This window comes from Vidua chalybeata, chromosome 19 (assembly GCF_026979565.1).
Source record: "Vidua chalybeata isolate OUT-0048 chromosome 19, bVidCha1 merged haplotype, whole genome shotgun sequence".
NCBI lineage: Eukaryota > Metazoa > Chordata > Aves > Passeriformes > Viduidae > Vidua > Vidua chalybeata.
Genome location: NC_071548.1, coordinates 6523421 through 6547597, shown reverse-complemented (window position 1 = coordinate 6547597; position 24177 = coordinate 6523421). Strand labels below are relative to the sequence as shown.

The window sequence follows — 24177 nt, the reverse complement described above, 5'->3', positions numbered from 1 at the left end:
CGTGTCTGTGTCCGGCGTCCCGCGCTCGGGGTCGGTGCACGGAGCGGTGACTCCGCCGGGCGCCCCGGGGCTCCGCCGCCCCGGGAGCCGAGTCGCGCCGCTGCGGCGGGGGCGGGCGAGGCGGGACCCCCGCCCGGCTGTAAAGGCGGCGGCCCCGGGTGCTCCGGCACCGTGCTCGCTGCTCGGGGCCGGGGCCGCTCGGTGCCCTCGCAGCCGCCGACGGCCCGGCCCCGCCGCCGCTCGGTGGGCAGAACCTCGGGGCTGCTCTCCGACCTGTGCCGCCCGCTGCCGAGCCCGGTCCCGCCGTGCTGCTGCCCAGCTCGGCCCACTCGCCTCGGGGCTCCGCGCCGCGGTGAGTACCGGGGCCGCCGCAGGGGCTCGGGCTGGGACGCGGGGCACGGTTCGTGCCCCCGCCGCAGTTCGGAGCCCCCTCAGCCCCGCGGGGCTCTGCAGCACGGCCGGAGCAGGGCAGCCGCCACGGCGGCAGGCACAGCCCCGCGGTGCTGTGTGTGACACACGTGGCCGTGGCGCTGCCGGGACCTCTCGGGTGTGAGAGGTCTCGACTCTCTCCTTGGACCCCATGGCGTGCTGAGCCGGTGCTGGTGGCTCCGGGCTGACAATAAACTCGCCCGGGATGGCTCTGTCGTGTCTGTCCTTGCTGGGGAGGGGGAGCCCACCCAGATCTGGGGAGCTCTGGGCTGCTGAGCCCTCCGCTCCCTCCTGTGGTGCTGAGGCTGCTCAGATACCCAGCAGAACAAAATCCCTTAGGCTTGAGGAGCTGCAGGGCACAATGCAGGGACAGCAGGGGCCAAGGGGCTGTGCAGGAGAGCAGGTGACTGTAGGCACAGGGTTCCTGGCCCTGTCTGCCCCAGACAGAACGGCCCTGCTCCCCCTGTGCTGCAGGAGACCCGGCACAGCCTCTGCCCGGCCCTGTTTGCTCTGCAGCGCCCGTGGGAAGGAGCCACACGCTGCAGAGGGGGGATTTGTGCAGCTGGCAGAGCCCAGGAAGGGCCAGCAGGGCTGAGTGGAGCCGCTGTGCCACGGAGCTGCAGGGCTGCAGCGCGCGGGCACCGGGGTGTCAGCGCCTGCTCCCTACGCCCCCTTCCTGCTACCTGGCTTCGAGCCCCAAAAAGACTAATGCACAACTCTTCAACATTTTATTAATGATCAGCAACAAAAGTTTACAAGAGAGAGGACACCAGACACAGCCTGGAAGGACCATCTGGCACAGTGCAGTGAGCTGCTCAGGATACCCACCACAGTATCCTGGAATGTAAGAGGCAAAAGGGGCTCACAGCTCAGGACCCATTCTCCCAGCCCTGCACCTCCCCTTAGAGGCAGGCATGCTGCATGTCAGCAATCAGAAAACCACCCTAAAACCTCACCTGGCCAGGCCCTGCCCTCAGGTGATCCTTCAGGCACAAGGTGGGCTCTGGCAGCAGCAGCAGGTGGGGCTCTGAGCACAGTCCACACAAGGCATCGGGTCCTGCTGCCTTGCAAATGGGAGAGCCTTTGGGATAGGCCCCAGGATCCCTATGCCTCGTGTGGAGAAATGCCTGGACCCAGCATCACCTGCCCCTTCAGCAGCTGCCACCTGCAGCCTGTCACTGGGGCAGCAAAGGATTTGCCTTTATACAGCTCAACCCAGAGTAGCTCTGGGTGTGTGCAGGGGCAGGAGCTGACAAGAGGCAGCACAGTGAACCTCCGAGGCCAGCACCACCTCTGGCAGCCAGCCCCTTGTTCCTGAGGAAAAGCTGCAGGAGGAACCACGTGAGGCCTGTCTTGTCCCCGAGGCTGCTCTCACTGACTGCCCAGCCACCCACACCACTGCCCAAGGGGCTGCTCTGGAATGCAGAGCCTGGCAGGGCAGGGGGGCAGGGGCAGCTCCTCCACTTCCCTCCTACTAAGAGCCAGAAATGGCAGAAGGTAAAAGCACATCAACATGTTAAAACATTAGTTATAATTAAAACCTTTTTGTTTTGTCAAATCTCCTCCTGGGAAAAGGGACAGGGACTGATTAACGGAGATAAAACTAGGCAACGGAATCCCAACTCATTATGTCTGCATAATTAGTGCAGGAGGAGCTAGGACAGCAGAGGGTAGGACAGCACATCCTGCGTGCCAGCAGTGCTGCCCCCCTTCAGGGGTCCTTTCCTGAAGAGCAGTTGCTCTACCAGAGGGTGAATTGCAGCACTCTGTGGCTCACACATCCCCACTCTGCAGCCTAGTGCTTCTCCCCCTCCAGCCTCCTCATGGCCTCCAGCACAGCCAGCTCTTTTGCTTCTTTCTTCTGGTTGCGAGCTTCAAACTCCAGCCTGCAATTATCACACAATGCTGTAAGATTCTCATCCATCCATACTGCTTGTAGACAAAAGCACCTGGAGCGGGAGAGCACTGCCTTCTATGCTGCTCAGTTCTGAGAGCACTTCAGAAACCCCCCTGGACCCCCAGCGCCTCTCCCAGAGTTTCCCATGCCTGTTGCCAGCACTCTGCAGTCCTGGGCTCCCATACTGGTCACACACGACTTCTTTCCCCCTCTGTGGAAGAAGCTGCTATTCCATTATTGGGCTGTCCTGGGTGTTGTAACACCAAAATCAAATTTATCACTGATGTGAGCCAAGGTGCTGAAAGTGAAGGACTCAGGCCTAAAGACCAAAGCTCTGAAAGAAGCATGCTCTTTCCCCCAGGATACAGCAAAGGAAATTTATCATTAAAGGAGAAGAATCAATAAATGTGCCGTGCAGCACGTTCTGACACAGCAGAGTTCAGCTGCTCCTTTCCCTGTACTGACTGGTACAATCACATTTACAGTCTGCCCAAGCCATGAAAGAGGAAGCCAAGTTTGCTGACTCTGCCTTCAGGTAAAACCTTTCTCTGTTTGGTCCCATTCATCAGTCCCCAGACACTCTGGATGGAACAGTATGTGACAGAACTGGGAGACAAAGAAACCCAACCTGTTCTTGATGATTCTTTGCACAATTAGATCAGTGGTGAGATTGCTGCCACTGTCCACCAGCTGGAAAATGCCGCGTTGCTTCGGCTCCTGCAAACAGACACAGCGCTGGGCTGTGAAAGCACGTGGGACCTGGGTGTGCAGCTCAGAGTGACAGCTGAGCTGAGCCGTGCCAGGGTGACGGGCAGGATGCACAGTCATCTCCCCGGAGGCAGAACAAACACTCGCTGAAAGCAAAGCTCCACATACACGGGAGCTGCCCAGGACAGAGAGCAAAGCACACAGGATTTCTCACTCTGCCATGAAGGCATCAGAAACAGGCAGAGCAAAACCGTGCTTGGAAGAGTGGAGCTGCTGGGAATGATTTACTGACTGCTCCACGTAGCTGCCCTCAGGGGTGGATGAAAAGCTGCATCGCCTGGCAAAGCCTCCTCTGCAATACCCCTTCTCAGGGCCAGGCTCTGTCTGGCACATGCTGACAAAGCAACTGGCACTTTACCTCATATGGATCAGAACCGTCCTTGTCCGGCACCACCTCAGTCATCCCGTGACAAACAAGTGTTACCTGAAGAAGGACACAAAAGTCACTGACAAGATCCAAAAGATGACTGGGACATTTCCTGCCACTAATCCCACTGAGCACAGCCTGGAGACCAGCAAAGCCACCCTCCTGCACCAGCCTGGCAGTCCCAGTCTGAGCAGGACACTCCCTCCTTGCACCTCTGTGTTGTCCTGCACCACTTTAGCTCCCCACACACATCACCCAGCAGCATCTTCGTGCCCATCCGTGTGCAAGGACTCACCCTGAAGTGATCCAACAGATCAGCAGTGACTGCATAGGGAGCTCCAATCACCACCTCTGAGACATACTGAAAAAGGAACCAGGAAGAGTCCAGATTTGAAAAAAAACCCATCAAACAAAAACCCAAAACCCAATCCCAAGCCAGAAGCCAGCTGCTTCTTAAAGAGACTGGAGCAGGTCACCTGGCTATAGAGTAAAAAGTTCAAATAAGGGAACAGAGAAGTGGGTTCAGCAGCAACTGCTTGTCACACAACAGCTTTTTGTTCCTCTACAGAATGTCCTTTCTGTGCCTATAGAGCAAATCCAAAAGTTAACTGCTCCAGGCACACGTTTCTGGGGCTCCCCAGGATTTTGTCCCAGGCATTTTCTCCCCTGCTGCAGGGAGCAAAGTTTTCTAGTGGCATATGTCTGACTACACAGAGCCACACAGCTCCCTACGTGGCATCCAGCCCTGTCACTGCCAGCAGAGCAGCTTGGAACAGCCAGGATGGCACAAGAGCCTAGCAGAGCCTCCCAAGAGTTTATCAGCACCTCTGGCAGCCTCAATGATTCATCTTGTCTGTCTTCTCAGGCCACACCAAGGAACTCACGCAAGATCACTGAGCACAAGTGAACACCAGCAGGCTCTGGGCAGTTCTGGAGGAGCTCAGACACCCACTCACCCTGCAGGCCAGGACGCTGAGGGTTCGCTCATGGATGTTCATGATGGGATAATTCTTCCCTTTGTAGCGATTCACCTCCTACGGCAAAGCACCAGGCACAGTCAGAAGAGAGACACAGCAACGCCTTTCCCTCTTGCCCTCTCCCAAAATGAAATCCCTGTATTGGTCAATACATCCCTGTCCTGTCTCCCGGAGCACAGCCTGCCTGGTTCAGAGAACAGGCCCAAAGCTCTGCCTTTGGACAGGTTCTACACAGACCTGATCAAAATGCAGCCCAGCAATGATATAGGGTTTCTCTGCCAGCTGGTGAACCTTCTCCAGGAAATCCACGTGACCAACATCTGCAGAGCTGCTTAAGGAACTGAAGCTCAAATGGAAAACAGAGGAAGGAAGACAGAAACAGAGTCACTCAAAAATGACAGTGGGAGACAGGAACCCCTAGGATTTTATTCTTGCACTACTTATTGCCTATTTCCAAGAACAGCTGCTGCCTCCCCTCTTCAGGTTCCACTGGTTCTGGGCAAAAGCCAGAGACTTTTTCGGCTCCACCTTACATGGACTCAGCTTTGCCTCTATCCAGAATTTCTACTTGTTCCAGATGTTCTGGCACAAAGCCTCAAAGCCTGCCCCAGGAACAGCGTCTCAGCTCCAGATGCTATGGCAGCCAGTCTTCACCACAATCATTAGAGTGTTGAGAGTATCCATCTGTCTTCCTGAAATCCAACAGCCACAGACTGCTCCACAGAGGAGCTGTAGCTTCTTTCTCAGCATCCTGTGACTAAGAAACTGCCAGGAAGAACTCATCCCTGACTCCTCCCTCCTGTGCAGCTACAGAAAAGGAAAAAGAAATGAGGCAAATATCCAGTGTGGTGCCTCTCAACATGAGAACATCAGACAAAGACCACTGGTGCAAGCAGAGAGAGTCAAGGATACGGAACAGGTCGAAGGCTCCAGCCACGTAGATGATGGTGTCTCCTGGCTGCGGCTCCTTCCCCGATGCAAACTGGATAATCTTCTGGGATGTCTGCAGGAACTGCGAGACGCCAGTCCAGGGACTGTGACCTTTGGGCCCCTGTGGAAACATACACCAGACACAGCTTCTTCTCAGGCTCTGTGAGGGGGTGTGGACAACACAGAGCACACTGCTGGGCAATCTGCTCATCTGAATTTGCTGGCGACTGTAACAACTCCCAGCCCCTTGGACTTTCTACATTCCTGGCATCAAGTGTTTAGATAATTTCGCAAAAGCCCTTTGTGCCCTGTCTAAATCATCACCTCAGCAGACAGCTCAGGAGATGCCAAGAGGAAAGCTCAGGAAGGAGGAAGACAACAGGGCAGGTTTGAATTTCTATGAGAAGCAAGACGTGCTTGGGAGACAACACGCGACCAACCTACGCTCTGCCAAGCCTCAGGGCACCTGTCTGCCCCTCAGCTCTGAGGACAGAGCTCGGTCCCCACCACGTGGTAGCTGTGCAAACAGCCACCAAGTCACCTGCTCTGCCACCCAGAGCTGCTCCACGGGACTTGGCAGGACACAGACACTGCAGCTGAGGCCAGAGCAGGCCCTGCAAAGGGCAGCACGCAGACAGCTCAGCTGTCAGGGTCACGTAGGGTACCCAGTGCCCTGATCCATTCTACCCAGACCCAAGCCCCAGAAAACAGCCATGCTAGAGCAATATGCCCCAAAACACCTACTCAAAACCCACAAAAATAGTGGGGAACTAAGAATGATTCAGACAGGTCAGTAAATCTCCTATGAGTAAAAAAAGACTTGCTCAAGCTGCTGGTGCAGCTCATTAAGCAAGGACGATCCAGCTGCCAAGGAAATAAACAGGGCTGGCTCCTTAGCAGCAGTGGGAGCCGCAGGCTGGACCTGGCACTGGAACTCCGAGAGGGCTGCGCTGCCCTCGAGCTCTGCACCAGTGTGGCCACGCACCCGCCGTGTCCACACCTCCCAAACCTCATACAACACCTTCAAAACAACACAGGCACTGAGAGGAGCCTCCACAGAGGCTGTCCCCAGGCTGGAACCACGGGCACTTGGGTCCCAAGGGAAGTGGCAGGAAGGAATTTACAAGCAAGGAAGGAGCCCAGCACAGGCTCAGCGGGGACAGCAGCCCTCGGTCCCACGGAAGGACAGCTCATGGGCTGCCCTGTGCCACACCTGCCCATCACACCCACTGCAGGCGCTGCCACATGGGGACAGCAGACGCTCACTGAGACATTACTGCTACATGTGGGAGGACAAACAAGCCTGCAACAGGCCAGAAAGCACACTGGGAATCCTTCTCAGGCAGGACAACAACCAGACGTCCACGACCAGAACTCACATTACCTTCCCAAAGTTGTCAGTGTGCTTCCGATAGTCTAGGTCCTCATCCTGAAGGGAGATAAAGAGTCAAAATGTTTAAGCACTTGCACAGCTCATCCAACCAAGATATGCTTGTGTGTGGGAAGTGCTGGGAAGGCCAAGCTCAAAACGCACATCAGGGATCCAGGGCACTGAATGCTGACAAACTGGTTAATACCTAAACCAGAGCCCTGTCCCAGCATGAGTCAGAGGAAATGTGTGCTTATCTGATCCCAGCTTGGCACCACCAGCAAAGGTGGTTCTTGCCCAACTTGCAGCCCCAAGAGTGCTGCACAGCTGCATCCTCCCTCAGCCCAGCAAGCCCCTGACAGGACAGCATCCCTTTTCCTGCCAAAGACCCTCACAAGAGGCCGGCTTAGGTATCTGCAGCAGCCAGCAGCACCAGGCAGATCCCAGTGTCAACTCATGTACTACAGCTAAGTCAATTTAACAGCTCAGCACACCAAAACATCTCCCTCTGTCCCTCAATTTGCCTGTGGGTCACTCGTTTCTGCAGTTATCCAGGTGATTCTATTCACAGATTCCTTCATTACTCAGTAAATTCAACTCATTACCTAACATAAAACCACTGACTTTACTTTTCCCTGGTTAGGTTAGCTCCCAGCCAGAGAGTGAGCTGAGGAGACACAAGAAAGGTCTGATCAGACTAGAGACAACAGAAGGCAGAAGCATGAAGCTCAGTGGGAAGGGAGAGGAGTTTCTAACTCTGGCAGCACCCGGCTGACAGATCAATGTGCCTGCACTGAGAAGTCACGGGCTTGCCTGCAGTTCCCCTCACGTTCCTGAGGCCCACACGGATCATGAGGCATCAGAGTCTGTCCCATCACACTGTGATCTCAGACATGTTGAAGCAAACATGAGCAGGTTGTTTTGCTGCCACTGCCCATTCTCTGTGCACCTGGGAGCCAGGCCCAGGAGCTCTGCTCCTCCGCTCACTCCGTTTGGGGCAGCAGAGGGGAAGAGCTGAACATGCCCTGGACTCCACCTCCCACCCAAAGCCCTCTGACTCACTATGTTGCTGTGGTGAGCCTTAGTCATGAGCAGCATGCGGCCAACAAGGTCAGTGGTGGACACACCTTGAGTGCGTTTGCATTCCCTGCGGGAGACAAGCACAGGATGAAGCAGAAGCCACAGGAGCCAGGGCTCTGTCTTCCCACCACTGCCACAGGGACACCCGTGACACCTGACCCTGTGACCAGGGGCTGTCCTAAGGAAGCCTTCCTTCTCAAGAACAGCATTTATTTGCTGAGCCTCTGCATCATCCTCACGCCACAGCACCTGCTCGTGTGAACGCTTCCCTCAGGCTTCCCAACAGAGCCAGCTCTTGGTGAGGCTTTAAAACCAGAACCAGCATCTGCCAGGAACCAGACAGCCCAACTGGGGAGGAATGTCTGCCCCACTTCCCTGCAGCCAAAATGCTGGGAGCAACTGAAGCTCTGACACACATACAGCCAAATTCAAGTGTGACCTGAAGACTGGTATGTTTCATCTGACTTCCCTTCAAGGCACAAAGTCCCAGAAACTCTGCCCAAAACCAGATAAACAGGTAAGCAGCAAGAGGTTACCTGTATCGCCCTGCTGTCTTTACTTCCTCATAGGTGTCCTTGCCATCGATAGTTAGGGTGATGTCATCTGCAGAGAGAGAAAAGCCTCAGAACTGTACCCAAGCTCTCCTGCACAAAAGCAGCACCTGTGCAGGTCCCAGACACCTAGAGCCAGACTGGAACTCTGCAATCCAAATCCATGGGCATACCCAGAGGACATGTCCTGTGCCCCACAAAAATGTCAGGGGTTTCTAAGACTACTGTGTGTGGAGACAAGGATATTCCCAGACACTAAACACCATTACCCATCTGGTGCATTGCTGGGTGCCCTGCAGCAGCAGGCACAGCTGATTATTGTCTGAATGACAGTAAACAAGCACTATCTGTATTAATGTTAAAAAAGAACATTTTAGCTCTTCTGGGACTGGTTTAACCCTTGGGTCATGTTAAAGGTTTTCAGTCAGTGAAAGGGTTCATCCAATGGAAAGTTCTCCTCTCAGTGACTGCACTCCCACAGTGACACCCAGTGATCCTTCTACAGAGGCCATCTCGGTTCATCTCTGGCACACGGCTCACAGCTCCCTCTGCAGAAACACCTCTCACACACTTTTGGTGATGGTACAAAGCCTTTACAAGCCAAAGCTAAGCTGGTTTCCCTTTGCCAAAACAGTCAGAGGGCAGCCCGTGAGTGTGCCTACACAGTGGGGTGTCTCAGTCCTGCTCAGTTCTCCTAAAACCCCACACCCTCCCTCAGAGCACAGGCACAGGAGGGCACACACTGCCAGCACAACTTGGCATGCCAGGAGAGGCACAAACAGCAGCGCTGCTGTCACCTTCTCAGGTGAGCTCAGCTATTTCCAAAATCAGCTTTTGCCACAACCTGGCAAAACTGCCTGTTGCTCAGGAGAAGCAGGGAATGATTCAGACAGGTCAGCAAGTGGCAGAGGGGGCGAATGCAAGCAGCTGGAGCAGGGGCCACAGGCTCTCCTCTGCTGTCATGACCCCTCACCAAGCCCTGTAAGGGATCACGTACACCAAACACGTTCAGGGCAGGCAATGAAGTTAACAAGGAATTTGATAACCACTCCATCCACGTGAAAAAAGAATATTTATCTTCTAAAGATTAAGGATTTATTTACACTTTGTGAAATACTGGGCTTATCAACAGCAAGTGGCTGGGATCAGATGAGAGATACATGAAATGAGTGCAAAGACTGCTCCTGGTCAAAGTAACAAAATTGCTTCAGAGGGGCAGGGAAGAAGGGCTGAGGCTTAATGAGCATTGGCAGCAGCCCAGGAAGGGACAGAGTCCCAGAGCAAGAACATTTCCTCAGAACACAGGTTCTCTTCAGCAACTGTACACCAAAAAGTGTTCACACTAAGAACTAGGTCTCTGGCCACACAGTCAGCTGAGCCACTGAACAGCTTATCAGCTGGATAAAGAGAGAAGCTTTTCAGATCTAACCTTGTCCCAGGATAAGTAGAAATAAACATGGTTGTATTTCTGCATGCTTTCCTTTTCAATAGTGTTTTTCACACTTAAGTTTTGTAAATGGCTTTCCCCTTTGCACAAATTTCTGCTGGTGCTAAGGGCAACCTCAGGATAATTTTAAATGACACATTTCACCTTTGTAAGTTAAAACCAAGGGCCCTGGCCATTCTCAGGATTTTGAGCACACTGATGTGTTCTCCAGAGCACAAGACCAGAAGCAGCTGTGCTGCCCAGTGCAGGTGTTGGGAAGGCAGAGCTCTCACTCAGCAGGAGCCCCTGAGCCCTGCAGCCCCCGGGACACTGCTGGGGTTGCAGCAGAGCACCTGGAGCACACAGCCCCAAGGGCCCACCTTAGCACAGCCACTGCCTCAAACACCACTCACCCCCGTGCACGCAGAAGTCACAGCTGTACTTGTCCAGGGTTTCCAGCGTGGTGACATACGGAGCTCCAGGAGCAATCTCATCCACCCACTTGATGGCCTGCACCATTTTGTACCTCTCCTCCTGTGTAAAGACGGGGGGACCCTTGTGCTTGGCAATCTCCTCTGGGAGAGAAACAAAATTCCAGTTAGAAGCATGTCCTGCAGCTACAGTGTCTCTCAGTCACTGCCTCACTCATTTCATGGGCAGGTGAACTTCACTGCAGGCTTATCCTGAGATTTGGATTAGTCCGTGGTAGCAAAGGATAGATCAGAAAATATTTTGATTCAGTTGCGTTTCCTAAATATTCAACAAGGGCCCTAGAATTCACTCAGAGGGCAAAAGGTCTCAGTGCTTCCCTGTACCCAGATACTTCTTCCTGAGGGGATGAGCTGGGCCTCCCAGCATCCCCCTAGGAGAAATTTCCCTCTTAAACAGTAACTTTATACTACACCTGATTCATACTGGAAATTCTGCATTCATAAACCCATTTAAAATACATCTTCACATGCCAGAACTTGCTTCTGACACTTAACTTCCAGATGGCCTTGAGATGAGTCTTCTCCACAAGGTAACTTGTTTTGAAACCTAAATTCTGCACCTCCTACCAGCAAAAGCAGTCTGATTTTCAGCTGTTTCAACTGTTTTTGTAGCACAGAATGCAGATTAACCCTCGGAGCCTGCAAGATCTGACCCACCTAATCCTCAGTCCAAAAGTGTGACAGGGGTACCTCCACTCCCAGAGAGGGGACATCCTTCTCTTGGAAGCTACTGATCCCGGAGCAGATGCAGGATGAAGCCTGACCCTACCCGGAACTCTTGGTTCTGCTGGGGCTAATGCTGCTGGGCGATTTGGGGGGCTGCACGAGATGAATCCTGGTAAAACCTCTTACCATCCGTGTGGACCCCAACGATCAGGTAATCGCCCATGGCCCGCGCCTGGCGCAGCTGGTTCGAGTGGCCATAGTGCACCATGTCATAGCTGCAAAGAGAAGGGCCGGGTCAGCCCGGGCACACCGGGACGCGCTCCCTTGCACGCTGCGGGCAATCTGCCCCGGGCTTCGGGGCTGAAGGTCTCTGTGCTGCCGGGCAGAGCTGTGCCGGTACAGCCCGGTCACCGGGCCCGCAGCGGCGCTGCCTCCCACCGCAGCGAGCCGGCCCCGGTGCTACGGGGGCCGGTCCCTCCGCGCACCTGCCCGGCAGGTGGTGGCTGTAGCCCGGGGGACGCCCGTTAAGCGGCCGAGCCCAGGGGCGCTCCCGGCTCCGGAGCGGTTCGTGACCAGCTCCGCCGGCTCCCGCTCGCCCGGCGCCCCGGGGCAGCCCTGCGCGGAGAGCGCCGCTGTGCCGCGGGCCGGGCCCGTCCCGCCGCGGTGACAGAGGAGGCGGAGGCACCAGCGTAGCCAACACGGTTTATTTCTGCGGCGCCACGACATCACCCGGCCCCGCGCCCGCCCCACTCACCATCCATCGCACCAGACGCGCACGGGCCGCTGGCCGCCGCCGCCCGCCGCGGCCCCGCCGCCGCCCGCCGCCCCGTTGCGCAGCATGGCCGCGCTGTCACCGGCGGCGCCGCCCCGTCCCGCCCCGCGCTCAGCGGCTCTTCCTGCGCCGGGCGCCCTTGGCGCAGCCGCGGCCGAGCCACCCCCCGGGCCGCCCGACCGCCGCCTCCGCCCGCTCCCGGGGCTGCTCCTGCTCCCGGGGCTCCTCCCGCTCCCGGGGCGGCGCCACGGGTTTCCGCGAGTGCGTGCCCTCCTCCCCGGGGCGCAGCGGCTCGGCCAGCGCGAAGATGGGGTCCCGGGCCCTGCGGAAGGAAGGAGAGGGCGGCGGTGGGCGCTGGAGGCGGCCCCGGGCCCGGGGCTCCCACCGCACGCGGCCCGGGCCGCTCACCGGTCGTAGCGCGGGACTTCCAGCCCCAGCTCCGCCATCAGCAGCCGCATCACGTCGTCGCAGCGGCCGTGCAGCTTCAGGGCGGCCAGGTCGTCCTTCGGGGTCCACTGCGAGCGAGAGCAGAGCCGGCTGCAGGCGGCTCCCCGCGGCGGCAGCGGGGGCTCGGCCCCGCACGTCCGCAGCCCCTTGGCTCACGCCTGGCCAACCCAGCGCCGAGGGCTTTTATCTCACCTGCAGGTTCACAATATACAGCTTGGGCCGGCGCGTGGGGGGCTTGCTCATGCACCAGAGCCGCGGGTATTTTTTCAAAACCTGCCACAAAGCACAGAGGATCAGCACAGCCACAGGCACACGCAGCCGTGAACCGTATCAGCGAGAGGAAAAGGAATGTATTACCAGGAGGGGAAAGAGGGAGGAAGAGAGACTATCACAGATGTTGGGCGAATCCTGACACCAGAGTTTACAGTTGTCTGTTTGGGAGGAGACTGCTCAGCACCAAGGTGTATCACCAAGAGGGAATGCTGCTAACAATCTTCACCGAGTCTCTAAAGTTACCTTTAAGCTGGAACCCAGACAAAGAATCACATCTGCTTTGCTTGCAGCTTCTGTTGCTGCTTCCCAGTTCAGGGGCTGTCTCAATGTCCCCTTCTCCCCAAAGTGGACGATTGTATCTCTCAACTGTGCCCCACACTTGTGGCACATCCTGCCCGTGTGGTGCCTGTGCAGGGCCGTGCGCTCCGTCACATCAAACACTCGCACGTACTCTCTGTTGGGTGTGCAGGAAGTGCAGACCTGGTGCAGGACGAAAGCAGAAACCCCGTCACATCCTCAGCATCCCACCCACCAGAGGCCAGGAGCGAGCCTCTTCTCTTGGAAGAAAAGCATTTCTGGGGACAACACAGAAGGTGTAGACAGAAGCATCAGGGATCAGATGCTAACTTGGAAAACCTCAAGGTTTTTTTGAAAACCAGCCACAGGAGCCACAGGCAGCCTTTGGCTACATGCTGGGAGGGATTTCAGAGAAGGGCTGAGGAAGAGACGTCAGAAGCAAAAGGTTCCAGTATGTACAGAGGAAGAGCTACAGAGCTGGGTTTGGTACTTCCTAAGCAGTTCACCCCAAACCTGATGGTCTGAAGGCAGGAACCACACACAGGCCAAGCCCTTGTACTAATTCCTTCTGAGCTAGTGGCAGATCAAGAGTTCACATTCTCTTCTTGTGAGGCCACTTCACATTGGCTTTTTCCTGCTCTGGCCACTCACCTCTATGTACATGTTCCCGTGAAGCTCAGATATTGCAGCTCGGGGTAACCCGCTCCGCAGGTGCAGCCCATCACAGTTCTGAGACACCACGTGCTGCACCTGGAAGGGAACGAAACGCTGAGCTCCTACAAACCTCACAGGTATCCCTCCAGGCAGGTGATGCGCGTGTCCCGGATCGCACCAACAGCCTGCACATCAGAGCAGGACCCACAGGGGAAGAGCAGGGTGAGCAGACCTCTGTGAAAGCTAAATGGAAAGCCTCCTCCTGCTAAACAGAACATTTCTAGGCCTGGCTGATTTGTGACCAGTTCCCCAGCCTCACCAGGCAGAAATACAACATGTTAAAGAAAAGGCACCAGGGGGAAACCTGCCAGAGCTGGAGCCTGCAGCTGAGGAAGGCTTGGACACGTTTTCCCACATGGATATGCAGCCACTTGAGCCAAAAATGTAGTCAGGCAATATTCTCTGACTATTCCCTGCTGGGTTTATCATTTTTAGGCAGAGGAACATGAGTGAGGTGAGGTAGAAATATCTTACCAGGTTGTGCTTGTGCAGGCAGGCAATGCTCATATGAGTGAGTGTAGGCTCTGCCTCACTCAGGTCTGCAGCCCTGACAAGAAGCAAGGGGAAAAAAAAAAAAGCTGGAATTGCCATTAACCTCTTCTGGTATCAGCTTTCTGTCACACAGCTGGGAATTTGGCTCCTCACCTGATGCTCCTGCCCTTCTGCAGCAGTGTCCAAATGCCATTGGGGCCTCTGTAGTCTGGGATCGAAGCTGCCTGTCAGCAGGAGAGAAAACCAGGCCTGATGGGGCGGGGTTGTCACAGCTCTTGTGCACAAACACAACCCAGCCAGGCCCACCCAGGACAACCACAGACACCTCCATCCACCGCTGCTGTTTCATTCACTCCAAGTTTTCCAGCAGAGCTGTTCCCTAAAAACACGGGAACCTCCTCATATGCTCATCTACGTTTCAGCTCTTATTTTCACTTCCAGTGTTAGCTTTCTCCAATTTTATGATTATGGAATCCCTCCAGAACTCTTTTTCATCCTTGGTACTTCCCATTTCGCTACACAGAACTCCATTCTTGAGCCTTTTCTTATTTTCCCTAGATTCTGGTTCTGGCACGTCACACTCAGCATCTCTAGCAAACATGCAGGTGACAGGAGCACTCAGCCCCCTGCCCTGAGTCATGCTGCAGTTCAGCAGAGAATGGAGTGACAGGGCTCACACGAAGGTGGCAGATGATGCATTAGAAGGGGTAGAACCAGACTGCTGCTTTGCCCCAGGCTACTGCCACAAAACAATTCTCAAACTGCTGTTTATAAATTCCAGTAATGTCTGATAACACATGTAACATTCCTGAGCTAAGTGGCTCGAGGTTTTACACCAAGTCATTGGAGAGACCCGAGCGAAGCAAGACCAGTGTCCCCTCGCTCAGGCCGTGCATCCTGCAGCGGCCGGAGGCAACGCAGCTGCAGGATCCCCTGGAACGACCCCGGGACGCAGCCTGGCAGCCGCTCCGGAGCACGACACGGCCTGAGGGCCGGGCTGCGGCCCCGGACGCACCGTGCTGATCCCAGCGCCCGTGTAGATGACGAGGTGCCTGGCGCCGCGCACCGCCGCCGCCAGCTCAGCCACCTTCCTCCTCAGCTCCTCTGGCTCATCGCACACCTGCAAAACAGCCGCAGCAGGGTCACACGATCACAGACACTCTGCCCCGCCGAGCCAGAAAGAGCGGCATCTCCCCAGGAGTCTGAGGATGAGCTTGGCCCAACAGGAAAAGCAACACAAACACAACATCCAAAGGAAAAGGACGTGGGCGCTGTTCATGGGAGGATCACGGGAAAAAGCTTCCTGGAGGCCGGAAGCTGCTGGCCCACCCTCTCGGGAGACCTGTCCGCACCGCCACCCGCGCCTGCAGCACGGCAGACCGGAGACGAACACCGGGCAGGTATCCCCGGAGGGCAGACGCGTTCCCGGTACTGGGCCACAGCGGTCGTTCACCTGCTGCGGCGGCAGAGCTCGGCAGCAGCCAGCCCGGCGGCCTCCGCCGCGCCTTTCCGCGGCCGGGGCCGCTCCCTGCCATCACCGGCGCGGCTTCCCCGCTCCCGCCGCGACCCCGCCGCCCACCTCCTCCTGCCGCCGCCGCAGCCGCTCGCGCCGCTTGCGGCGCCGCTCCAGCTCCCTGACGATGTCCTCGCTCTCACTCAGCACCTGGCACTCCTCGGGGCTCCGCTCCGCCGGCGGTTTCCTCCAGATGCGGGATACCTGCCCGGTGCACACGCGTGGTCACGGCGGCCCGCAGCGGCGAGGTGGAGCGGGTCGGGCGGCGCCGTACCGTACCTGTCTCCGGCGGTCCCGCTGCTCCTCCTGCTGCAGGATCTCGGCGCGCGCCGCCGCTTTCCGCTCGGAGCGGCTCAGGCTGCCGCCCGCCGCCATCGCCCCGGAACCGCCGCGCCTCCGCCGCCACCGGGCTCGGCTCCGCCGCTTCCGCCTTCCGGTCCGAGCGCCCGCGCGCCGCTTCCGGCACCGCCCCCCGCGCGGCAGCGCCCCCTGGCGGCGGGCGGCCCCCCAAGGACGCGCAGGCGGCGGCTGTTGAAGCGGTTTATTGTCGCGTACAAAGGCGGCGGACACTGTACAGAATAAATAACGGCAATAACTTAGCAATAAATACCGCCTGCACCGAGCCCGGAGCCCTCTGGGTGACCCTTCTGTCCGCCAGCCCCGGCTCCGGCCGGGAGCGACTGTACACAATTCACAAGATACACAAATCCCGGGGCGCCGGGGACTCTCCCCAGTCGGGCTGGCGCAGGACCCCTCCCCAACGCCCCGGAACGGCACCAGGAAAAGGAGAAAGGGAACACGACACCCTTCACAGCAGAACGGACGAGCACCTCAGGAACAAGAATTGTCACACTCCAGAACACTATATACGAGAGAGAAGTCAGCGTGACGGCTGCGGCACGGGCACAGGCAGCCAGCTGGCAGGACACGGCATCCCCGGACCGCACGGGACGCTCCTCGGACACTGCGGCAACACATCACTCGGGGTCCCACACTGCACTGAGAACTAAACCAAACCCGCAGGGAAGCGGCACTCGGGACCGTGGCCTCGCTGGCACCAGCGCGGCACCGCCGAGCTTGTTGAGCACAGTGGCACCCTTGGTCACGGCCTCGCACCTGCTCCTCGCGGAACACGCAGGCCGCTGCGAGCAGCCCGGGCTCCGAGCACGGACGGTCGGTGCGGGGCAGGAGGAACGCGGCCGGGGCCGTGCACGGCTGCACCCGGCGGGCAGGCAGGGACTGGGCATCCCTGCCACGGAGCACAGCCAAGTGCAAGTTCTCCGTGGCTGCAGGGCTGCCCAGCGCTGCCTGCTGTGCTGATGGGGCTCTCCTCACGCCAGAGGCTCCAGCTGTGGAACCAAGATCCTAACCAGCCCCATACACACCTTGCCCGCTCCTCTGGCCCAGATCAGGACTCGGCTGTGTTCCCAAGGGCTCTGGCTTGGGATTCAATCTCAGCCTGGGTCTAACAGGGACACGGCTGGGAATGACACCCCAGGACAACTGGATGCCTCTGTGTTCTGTAAAATCTCACTTCTTCCAGCCACCACACAACCAGCTGGAAGACCAGAGCCCGCTGAGTGCTGTGCAGTTTGTGGCCTGTGTGGTGAATGGCTGGAAGTGGCACATCAGACACTTCAGTTCAGAGAAGAGTCAGTCCAGGGCCAGAAGGGGGAAGTCTGGAGGCAATGTTCTAACCTGCTCCTCCTTTGGGAAGTTTACTTGGAAAAGCATCCCAAACAACTCCCTACACTCTCTATCAATCAGAGCAAAGCTGATCTCCTCCAGCAGGAAATCCCCATCAACTACCTGCTCCTCTCCCGCCACACTGCAGCTTTTCTCAGGCTGACCTGCTCCTCTGCTCAGGTGACAGCACTATCAGTTCAGCAGTGAGAAACTTCCCAAAAACCTATCCAGGACAGCCGTACCTCACCACTAGACAGATCTTCAGCAGCCAGGAGATCACATGGGCTTCCCCCTCATGTCCTGCTTCTCTAAAACTCAGTAAATCAGCTCAAATCTTTGGGAAGGGGAGAGGGGAGTCAAAGTGTTTGTGGAAATGGAGCCTGGCCACAAACAGCTTCTCAGCTGCATCACAGCTGTGAGTCTGAGCACTCCCCTAAAACCTCTGGGCAGAAGCCACCGCAGGAAGGACAGTGCTCCTGCCACAGCTCATTGGCCAGTCATGTGTAGAGAAGGGAGTAGGGACTAGCCTGTCCCACGTTGCCACTCTTGTTGCAGACTTGCCCCTCTTGTTCAGGTGAGCCGTGAGCACAACACAAGTTCTGACCACACGATCTAATTCCAGAGCTAAATCCCATCAAGTCTTCTCCTAAACCTAGACAAGTCTCCCTCACGTTACTTCTCTGACAGGTTTGCTGTAGGAGAAAAAGTGCAGCGTTTTTCCTCTCCAGATAACCCAGCTAACCTCTGGCTAACCCTCTGGATAACCTCTGGCTGTCCCTCTTAACCTGGCGTTGGCTGCTGAGCAGGAACTGCCCGTGCTCCCACCGCACACCTCAGGGCAGAGCGTCACTACCTTGCTGCACCAGCCAGCCATTCTTCTCCTCAAAAACTGCCTGTGCACCAGAACCCTTCTGGAGAATTCAGAGAGATTCCAACTCAATCCCTCAGTCGAGTTTAGGGAAAACAACAACAATGTGAAATGACAGCACATGGCAAAGGCACCAGCACACCACAGCGCCGCACGAGAGCTTGGGGAGCAGAGCGCCCAACACAAGGGGACACGACAGAAACTAGCAAGGTCAAGAATAAGTCACTTTTGGTACAATTGCAAAAAGATATCAAATAGGACTTGCCTCTTTTTTTGTCTTTTTCTAAGTTTTATAAATAAAGTCTGATAACTCTTTATAAAAACTAACCTCAGAGCCACAAACAGTTTGCGGGAGGTTCATGAGAAACTTTAAAATTATTTATTTATTAACTTTTAACTAGCAAAGTCTCTGAGAATATTTCCCCACTCATATGGTCAAATATTCTCGCCTTCTCAGGTAAAAAAGCTGACTATAAATACGCTCTCTCTTCTGTCCAATTTTAAACTTAGATAATTTAATAATTCTTAAAATGATGTTTCTCTCTTTAAATAAAGGGCTATTTAACCACATAAACTGGTTGTGTAAACCATCACACTAGAGACACTTGATACCCTCAAAACACGGGAACAACTAGTGATTTTGGTCTTGTTCAGTGCAACACATTAGGCACAAAACCGGCCTGCAGTCAACACAGTACCGCTGCTCCCTTCTCCCCTCCGGGGTGCGGGCCCTGCGGGGCCGCAGGGCCGCATCGGCGGGACACAGCAGCGTCGTCCTTCCACACTGCCAGTTTACACAGCTAACGCCAGGGACGTCTGAGGGAAACCCACGGTTAGGGCACAGAGGCACACCTAGGAAGGAATAAAACCTATGACACAGAACACCCCAACTGTAACTACAGGTACCAAAGGAGACAAAAGCAGCAGGTTCAGGCGCTGAGATGCACCACCTGGAAGAGTCATGAAATAAAGCCTTTGGAAGTGACCGAAAATTAGGGTTCCCAGCCCCCAGGAAGAAAGCTTTCCTCGGGCCACTCCTCCACCCTTCTCTCAGCCACGCTGCACAGATTTTCTTTGGGTAGAAAACCAAAATCTCACAGTCTGTCCCCAGGGCACCCGAGGGCTACAGACTGCTGGGCGGGAAGCTCTGTCTGCACAGGACAAGGGATGCATCACCACTGCTCATACCAATCTGGACACAACAAAATAAACTGGAGCGATCAGCAGGCCAGTCCTGGGCCAAGTCAAAGGAACCCGGACCCGTGTGGGGAGGGCTTGTGCTTTGGGGATTCCAGGCTGGTTTTGTGCCTAACTGCCCTGCACAGACAAGCTCAGGCAACGCTCGCTTCACTAAGACCGGGCGTCCGTTTTGGATTTCACTATTGTGATGACACTAGTAGTAGCAACCTTGCCAGGGACGAGGGGCCCCATACTGGAAGCGAGAGGCCCCCGTGCAGGGGTCACGGGGCTCCGGGCCACGGTTCTGGCGAAGTTCTGGAGAGCCTCGTATTTGGAGCGGAGAGCATCAAGTTCCATTTTCATGCTGGCGTTCTCTGAGGCCAGCTTCTCCACTTCCTGCTGCAGCTCTGCCTTCTGCTTCTCCAGTTCCTCCTTCTGGGTAACGCGCTTCACCCTGCAGCTGGCCGCGTAACCCCGGTTCTTCAGCGTGCGCCGACGCTGCTTCAGCTGGATGATCTCCTCCTTCGACAGGCCCCGCAGATGCTGGTTCAGCTCCCGCACAGACATGGTCACCAGCTCCTCGTCTGTCAAGCTGGTCCCATTCTCGCCTGGCTCCCTCTTCACCTGGGAGAGAAGGCAGCACACACTTGTGAAACCTGAGGTGGATGCCCACACCCATCCCTGCACCCCTTTCCTCCACCCCCCGCGTTACCTTCAAGGCCTTGTTTCCTTTGTTGGGGGTCGTCATAACACGACAGCCTTGTCAGCTGGGTTCTGGAAGGGAAGGAAGGTCAAATTAGCACCTGGGGCACGGCAGAGCCCACGGCATTCCTCTGGCAGGGTCCAGCAGCAACGCCCCGTGGTGCTCCACATCCTGGCCCCTGCCGTGGAAGACAATCAACAAGCAGCCAGCTGAGCTGGACTCACAATGAGCAGAAACTGCTGCCCTTCCATACCCCTGCTCCCATGGAGACTTTGTGGCAATGCTGGTTTTTGTTTATGGTGGGGGAAATTAAAGAACTAGGAGGAGTCAGAATACATGGAAGCCACATTTTTAAAAATAGCCTTGCAAGCAGCAGGCAGGGTCCAGAGCACGGCTGCTCCAGGCCAGTCATGCTGACTCAGCAGGCTGGCACTCTGCACCACTCGCTCCCAGCATCATCCTTGTCCCTCCCAAGCAGGGCAGGTTACCTTAACATGCCCTTCCAACAGGTGCCCAAGCACAGCCCAGGAGCTCCCCAGTCCTACCAGACTCCAGGTGCTCCCAAGGATGGTTCCGTAAGACATAACCCTGAGCAAGGGGTACAGGGCAAGCCTTGGACACATTGGAATTCCATCACAAATTTGGGCTGATGCCTCAGCAGCCTCCACCTCTCCCAGCCATGCAAAACTGACCCCAGTTGTAGCTCTTTTCTATGAGAAAGTACTCGTCAATCCCTGGCATGCCAGAGCCCAGGAACACCTTCTTCCTCCTTATCCTAAGAGCCAAGGTGTGCTCACAAGAAAACAAAGATTAAAGGTGCCAAAAATCAGAGCAGACTCCTTCCCTACCATGGAAGACAAGACTTCAGAACTGGTAAGAGCAATTCCCAGGCCTGCCTTACAGAGACTTATACCCAGGCTCCTGCTTCTTTCCCCACATACCTCCTCCCCTCAGGCTTTTCAGTTCAGGCTGCTACTACGCTGCCCAAGGAATTGATCCACACAGATAGTACCTGACAGACAAGGCTGTGCCTCAAACAGCCCAAAGTGCACTCCCCACTCAGCCCAGGATATCTGTGCAGCCTATAGCTGCCTCTGCCCCTTTCATCTCGCAGGTGTCAAACAACAATTTTGTTTGCCCCCGCCTTACTCCCAGCAGGACTGATGTCCAGTTACAGACCAGAACCAAATGCACACATCAGCAAATATGACTTAGTGCTCTTTCAGCAGCCGTGGCACAGGTTCCCTACAGTGCATCTACGACCTACGGGAGGTGAGCAGGACTAGCAGTCCCCAGAACACCAGCAGAGATATTCCTGAAGCCTGCAGCCTGCCAGGAGCCAGGCTATTTATATATACCTAGAGGACAATGCTCCTTCCAACAAGATGTCTGCTACACCCAACCACACTGGCATGGGCACGGTCATTTGCTGCCCAAGGAAGGCAGCTGCAGTGAGGCAGGACAGGCAGCATACAAGCAACTGCTGCACAAAATCAATTCTTCCCTCCTTCCCAGACTGCTGTTTATTCCTTCTGTTCATACCTGGTAAACAACATGTCTGCTGGGAAAAGGGGAGAGGAAAGGGAATAGCTGGAGAGACCAACGTGCATGCCCCTGCAGCACTGCCGTGCCCCATCCTCTTGCAAGAGGACGGAGTCAAGGGCAGGTACGGTCAGTGGGACCACAGGAATTTGCTCGCCCTGTGGCACTAAAGAATTTACAGCTGCCTGGCTGCCACAGGCTGCCTTCATTACAGCAGACCCAAAATGGAACAAACAGGGCACACACCTGCTGCATCAGGCAGGGCACTGGGAAGAGTGCTCCTCAGCAGGCTGGGGAATGGCTGGCGCTGGCAGAGGCAGCTACTCCTTCCTGCTTCTGCACTCTCTAGTACAACACCCTCTCAGGCAGGAATCTCTCACGACAGCCATCAGAGCTGCAACAGGATTGTCCCCAAAAACCCGGTGATCCCACCTCTCCAAGGTGCAGCAACACGTAAGGCAGTCAGGAGAATGGAAAGAACAACCCAAAGAGTTTCCTGGGTCCCGTTTTAACTGGGCTGTTTGGCAGCTCACAAAGAGGACACCCAGAGAACTGGCGACATAGCGGAGACCAAACTTCGCCTTACTCTCCAGACTGCTGATAGATCAGCTTTTGATAGCTTCCTGAAGAAAGATCACACTGAAAAGTGCCAAACACTGTGGCTGCAATGAAGAAACTGCAGCCTCGACACATTTCCCCAGAGCTCAAAAGGCCTGAACTCAGCACAAGCACAGCCAATTCTCCCCTCAGCTCAGCGGCAGCACACGGGAACTGACAGCACCACGCATGATCCACCACGGGCCCTTCTCCACGCTCCTGATGCAGAGCCCTGCCACGAGCCCCGTGTAAACACGGTGACATCACCTGCTCCAGCGCAGACAGAGTGAGGGCTGCGCTCCCCCAGGGCCTCCACGGCTCTGGCAGGCACAGGAGTGTGGCTTGTCGGCAGCAACGGGCACACTGCACAGAAACACTCTCTCCCAGTGTGACTTTCATACTCTGTTTATTTGCTTGCTGGCAAATTGGCTCACACAGTCTCATCCAATGACTCCCCAAATGACCTGGGTAGCCAAGACAGCGCCTCCTCTGTTCCCCACCCTGGGGGTCCCCGCTGAGGTCATCCAACCCTGAGCACTTCCACAGCAATTTTTTCCTCAAGGAATCTGCCCACCCAGCTGGCTTTAACTCTACTCACGCCGCTAAAGCAACGGGCCAGCTCTGAGAGACTCCCTCCCAGCCTTGGCAGTGCCCTCCTCCGACCACACAGCTCACATATCCCGGGCAGCCAGAGACGTGCCCAGCTCTGAGCAGCGTGACCGAGCCGTGCACAGCACAGGCGCACCCAGCCCCTCCGTGCCGGCCTCCCGCGGGAGCGGAAACCCACCCCACCGGGGGGACACTGCAGCGCCCAGCACCGGGCAGCCCCGACGGAACAGAACCTCCACCGCACGTCTGCAGCCACCGAGGACAAGGTACCGACTGCAGGCAGCGGGGCTGCGCTGGGAATCGGGCGAGACGCCCCGATGGCTCCTCACCCTCCCGGCCCCCCCGTCCTCGGGAGAAGAATGACAGACCACGGCGAACACCCGCGGCGGGGGGCGGCCGCCCGGCGGGAGAGGGGGAGCCGAGCCCCGCCGGGGGGCGAGGTCGCACCCGTACCGGCGGAGCCCGAGCGCCCGAAGGTGCGGCGGGGCTGAGAGCGGCAGGCTCGGCCTGAGAGCAGCCGGTCTGCAACACGATCGGGGCATTCGGCAGCCGCGGGAGGGAGGGGCCGGATGCGGCCGCGACGCCTGCGGGTGGGCCCGGGAGGCGGCGGGCGGGGCGGGCAGGCCCCGGGCCAGCGCCCCGCGCACCTGTTGCTCGGCCGCGGAGCGGGGCCCGGACACGCCGGGGCGGGGCGGGGGCCGGGCGGCGCCGGGCAGGCGCGACCCCAGAGCCCCGCCGTGAGTCAGCGATGGCGGCCCCGTTGGGCACCCGCCGACCCCGCGGCGGCCCCGGCCACCATCCCGGGGCCCGCCGTGCCCGCCCCGCCCCGGCCCGCCCCCGGGGACCGGCCCGCCCCCGCCCCGGCCGGTGCCAGGGCCGCGCCCGCCCTCGCTGCCGGTGGCGCTCACCTCCTGCCGGGGCCGCCGGGCCAGGCCAGGCCGGGCGGGGCGGGGAGGCCGCGCTGGGAGGGACCGGGACTCACGAGCCGCCGCCGCCGCCGCTCACGGGCTCGTCACGTGATATTTGGGTCACGTGGCTCCATTCATGAAGCGCCCGGCGCAACCGCCCCGGGCCTTAAGGGGGCCGCGCTCCGCGGGGCACCGGGACAGCACGGCCCGGCCCGACCGCCGCTCCGCGGGGCACCGGGACAGCACGGCCCGACAGGCCCGGCCCGGCCCGACCGCCGCTCCGCGGGGCACCGGGACAGCACGGCCCGACCGGCCCGGCCCGACCGCCGCTCCGCGGGGCACCGGGACAGCACGGCCCGGCCCGACCGCCGCTCCGCGGGGCACCGGGACAGCACGGCCCGGCCCGACCGCCGCTCCGCGGGGCACCGGGACAGCACGGCCCGACCGCCGCTCCGCGCGGTGCCGGCGGCTCCCGCCGCCACGGTCGAGTTCCCGTCCCGGGGCGAGCGCTGCCGCTCCACCAAAGGACTGGGTCGGCCGCGGATCAGCTCCCGCCACGTCTGGCAGCAGCCGCCGGCCTCCAGCGGTCTCCCCGTGGCACATCGCGCGTTTCAGAGCGCGCAGCC

The 24177-nt window shown here is 57.6% G+C and overlaps 2 protein-coding genes across 6 annotated transcripts; both read right to left on the bottom strand.

The window, feature by feature from the left end:
- Positions 1–1143: 1143 nt before the first annotated feature.
- LOC128797879 (ethanolamine-phosphate cytidylyltransferase-like) lies at positions 1144–16282 on the bottom strand. 4 transcript variants are annotated; one of them, XM_053960802.1, is made up of 21 exons: positions 15739–16282; positions 15526–15663; positions 14962–15066; positions 14100–14170; positions 13929–14001; positions 13392–13490; positions 12687–12923; positions 12363–12443; positions 12132–12238; positions 11138–11226; positions 10208–10369; positions 8354–8420; positions 7800–7884; positions 6753–6797; positions 5351–5489; positions 4676–4758; positions 4418–4495; positions 3757–3822; positions 3453–3518; positions 2955–3043; positions 1144–2315 (listed from the first exon to the last, which is right to left on the bottom strand). In XM_053960802.1, the coding sequence occupies exons 1-21, from the start codon at positions 15832–15834 to the stop codon at positions 2225–2227; spliced, it is 2067 nt and encodes a 688-aa protein (XP_053816777.1). In that variant the 5' UTR covers positions 15835–16282; the 3' UTR covers positions 1144–2224. The 4 variants fall into 4 exon arrangements, with proteins under 4 accessions (XP_053816777.1, XP_053816776.1, XP_053816778.1 ...); XM_053960801.1 differs by lacking the exon at positions 6753–6797 and having other exon boundaries at positions 15739–15909; XM_053960803.1 differs by lacking the exon at positions 12687–12923 and having other exon boundaries at positions 15739–15909.
- A 2095-nt stretch (positions 16283–18377) lies between these two features.
- On the bottom strand, positions 18378–23573 carry MAFG (MAF bZIP transcription factor G). 2 transcript variants are annotated; one of them, XM_053960805.1, is made up of 4 exons: positions 23552–23573; positions 19905–19966; positions 19421–19816; positions 18378–18865 (listed from the first exon to the last, which is right to left on the bottom strand). In XM_053960805.1, the coding sequence occupies exons 2-4, from the start codon at positions 19938–19940 to the stop codon at positions 18806–18808; spliced, it is 492 nt and encodes a 163-aa protein (XP_053816780.1). In that variant the 5' UTR covers positions 19941–19966; positions 23552–23573; the 3' UTR covers positions 18378–18805. The 2 variants fall into 2 exon arrangements, with proteins under 2 accessions (XP_053816780.1, XP_053816781.1); XM_053960806.1 differs by lacking the exon at positions 23552–23573 and having other exon boundaries at positions 18378–19816; positions 19905–19992.
- Positions 23574–24177: the final 604 nt, after the last annotated feature.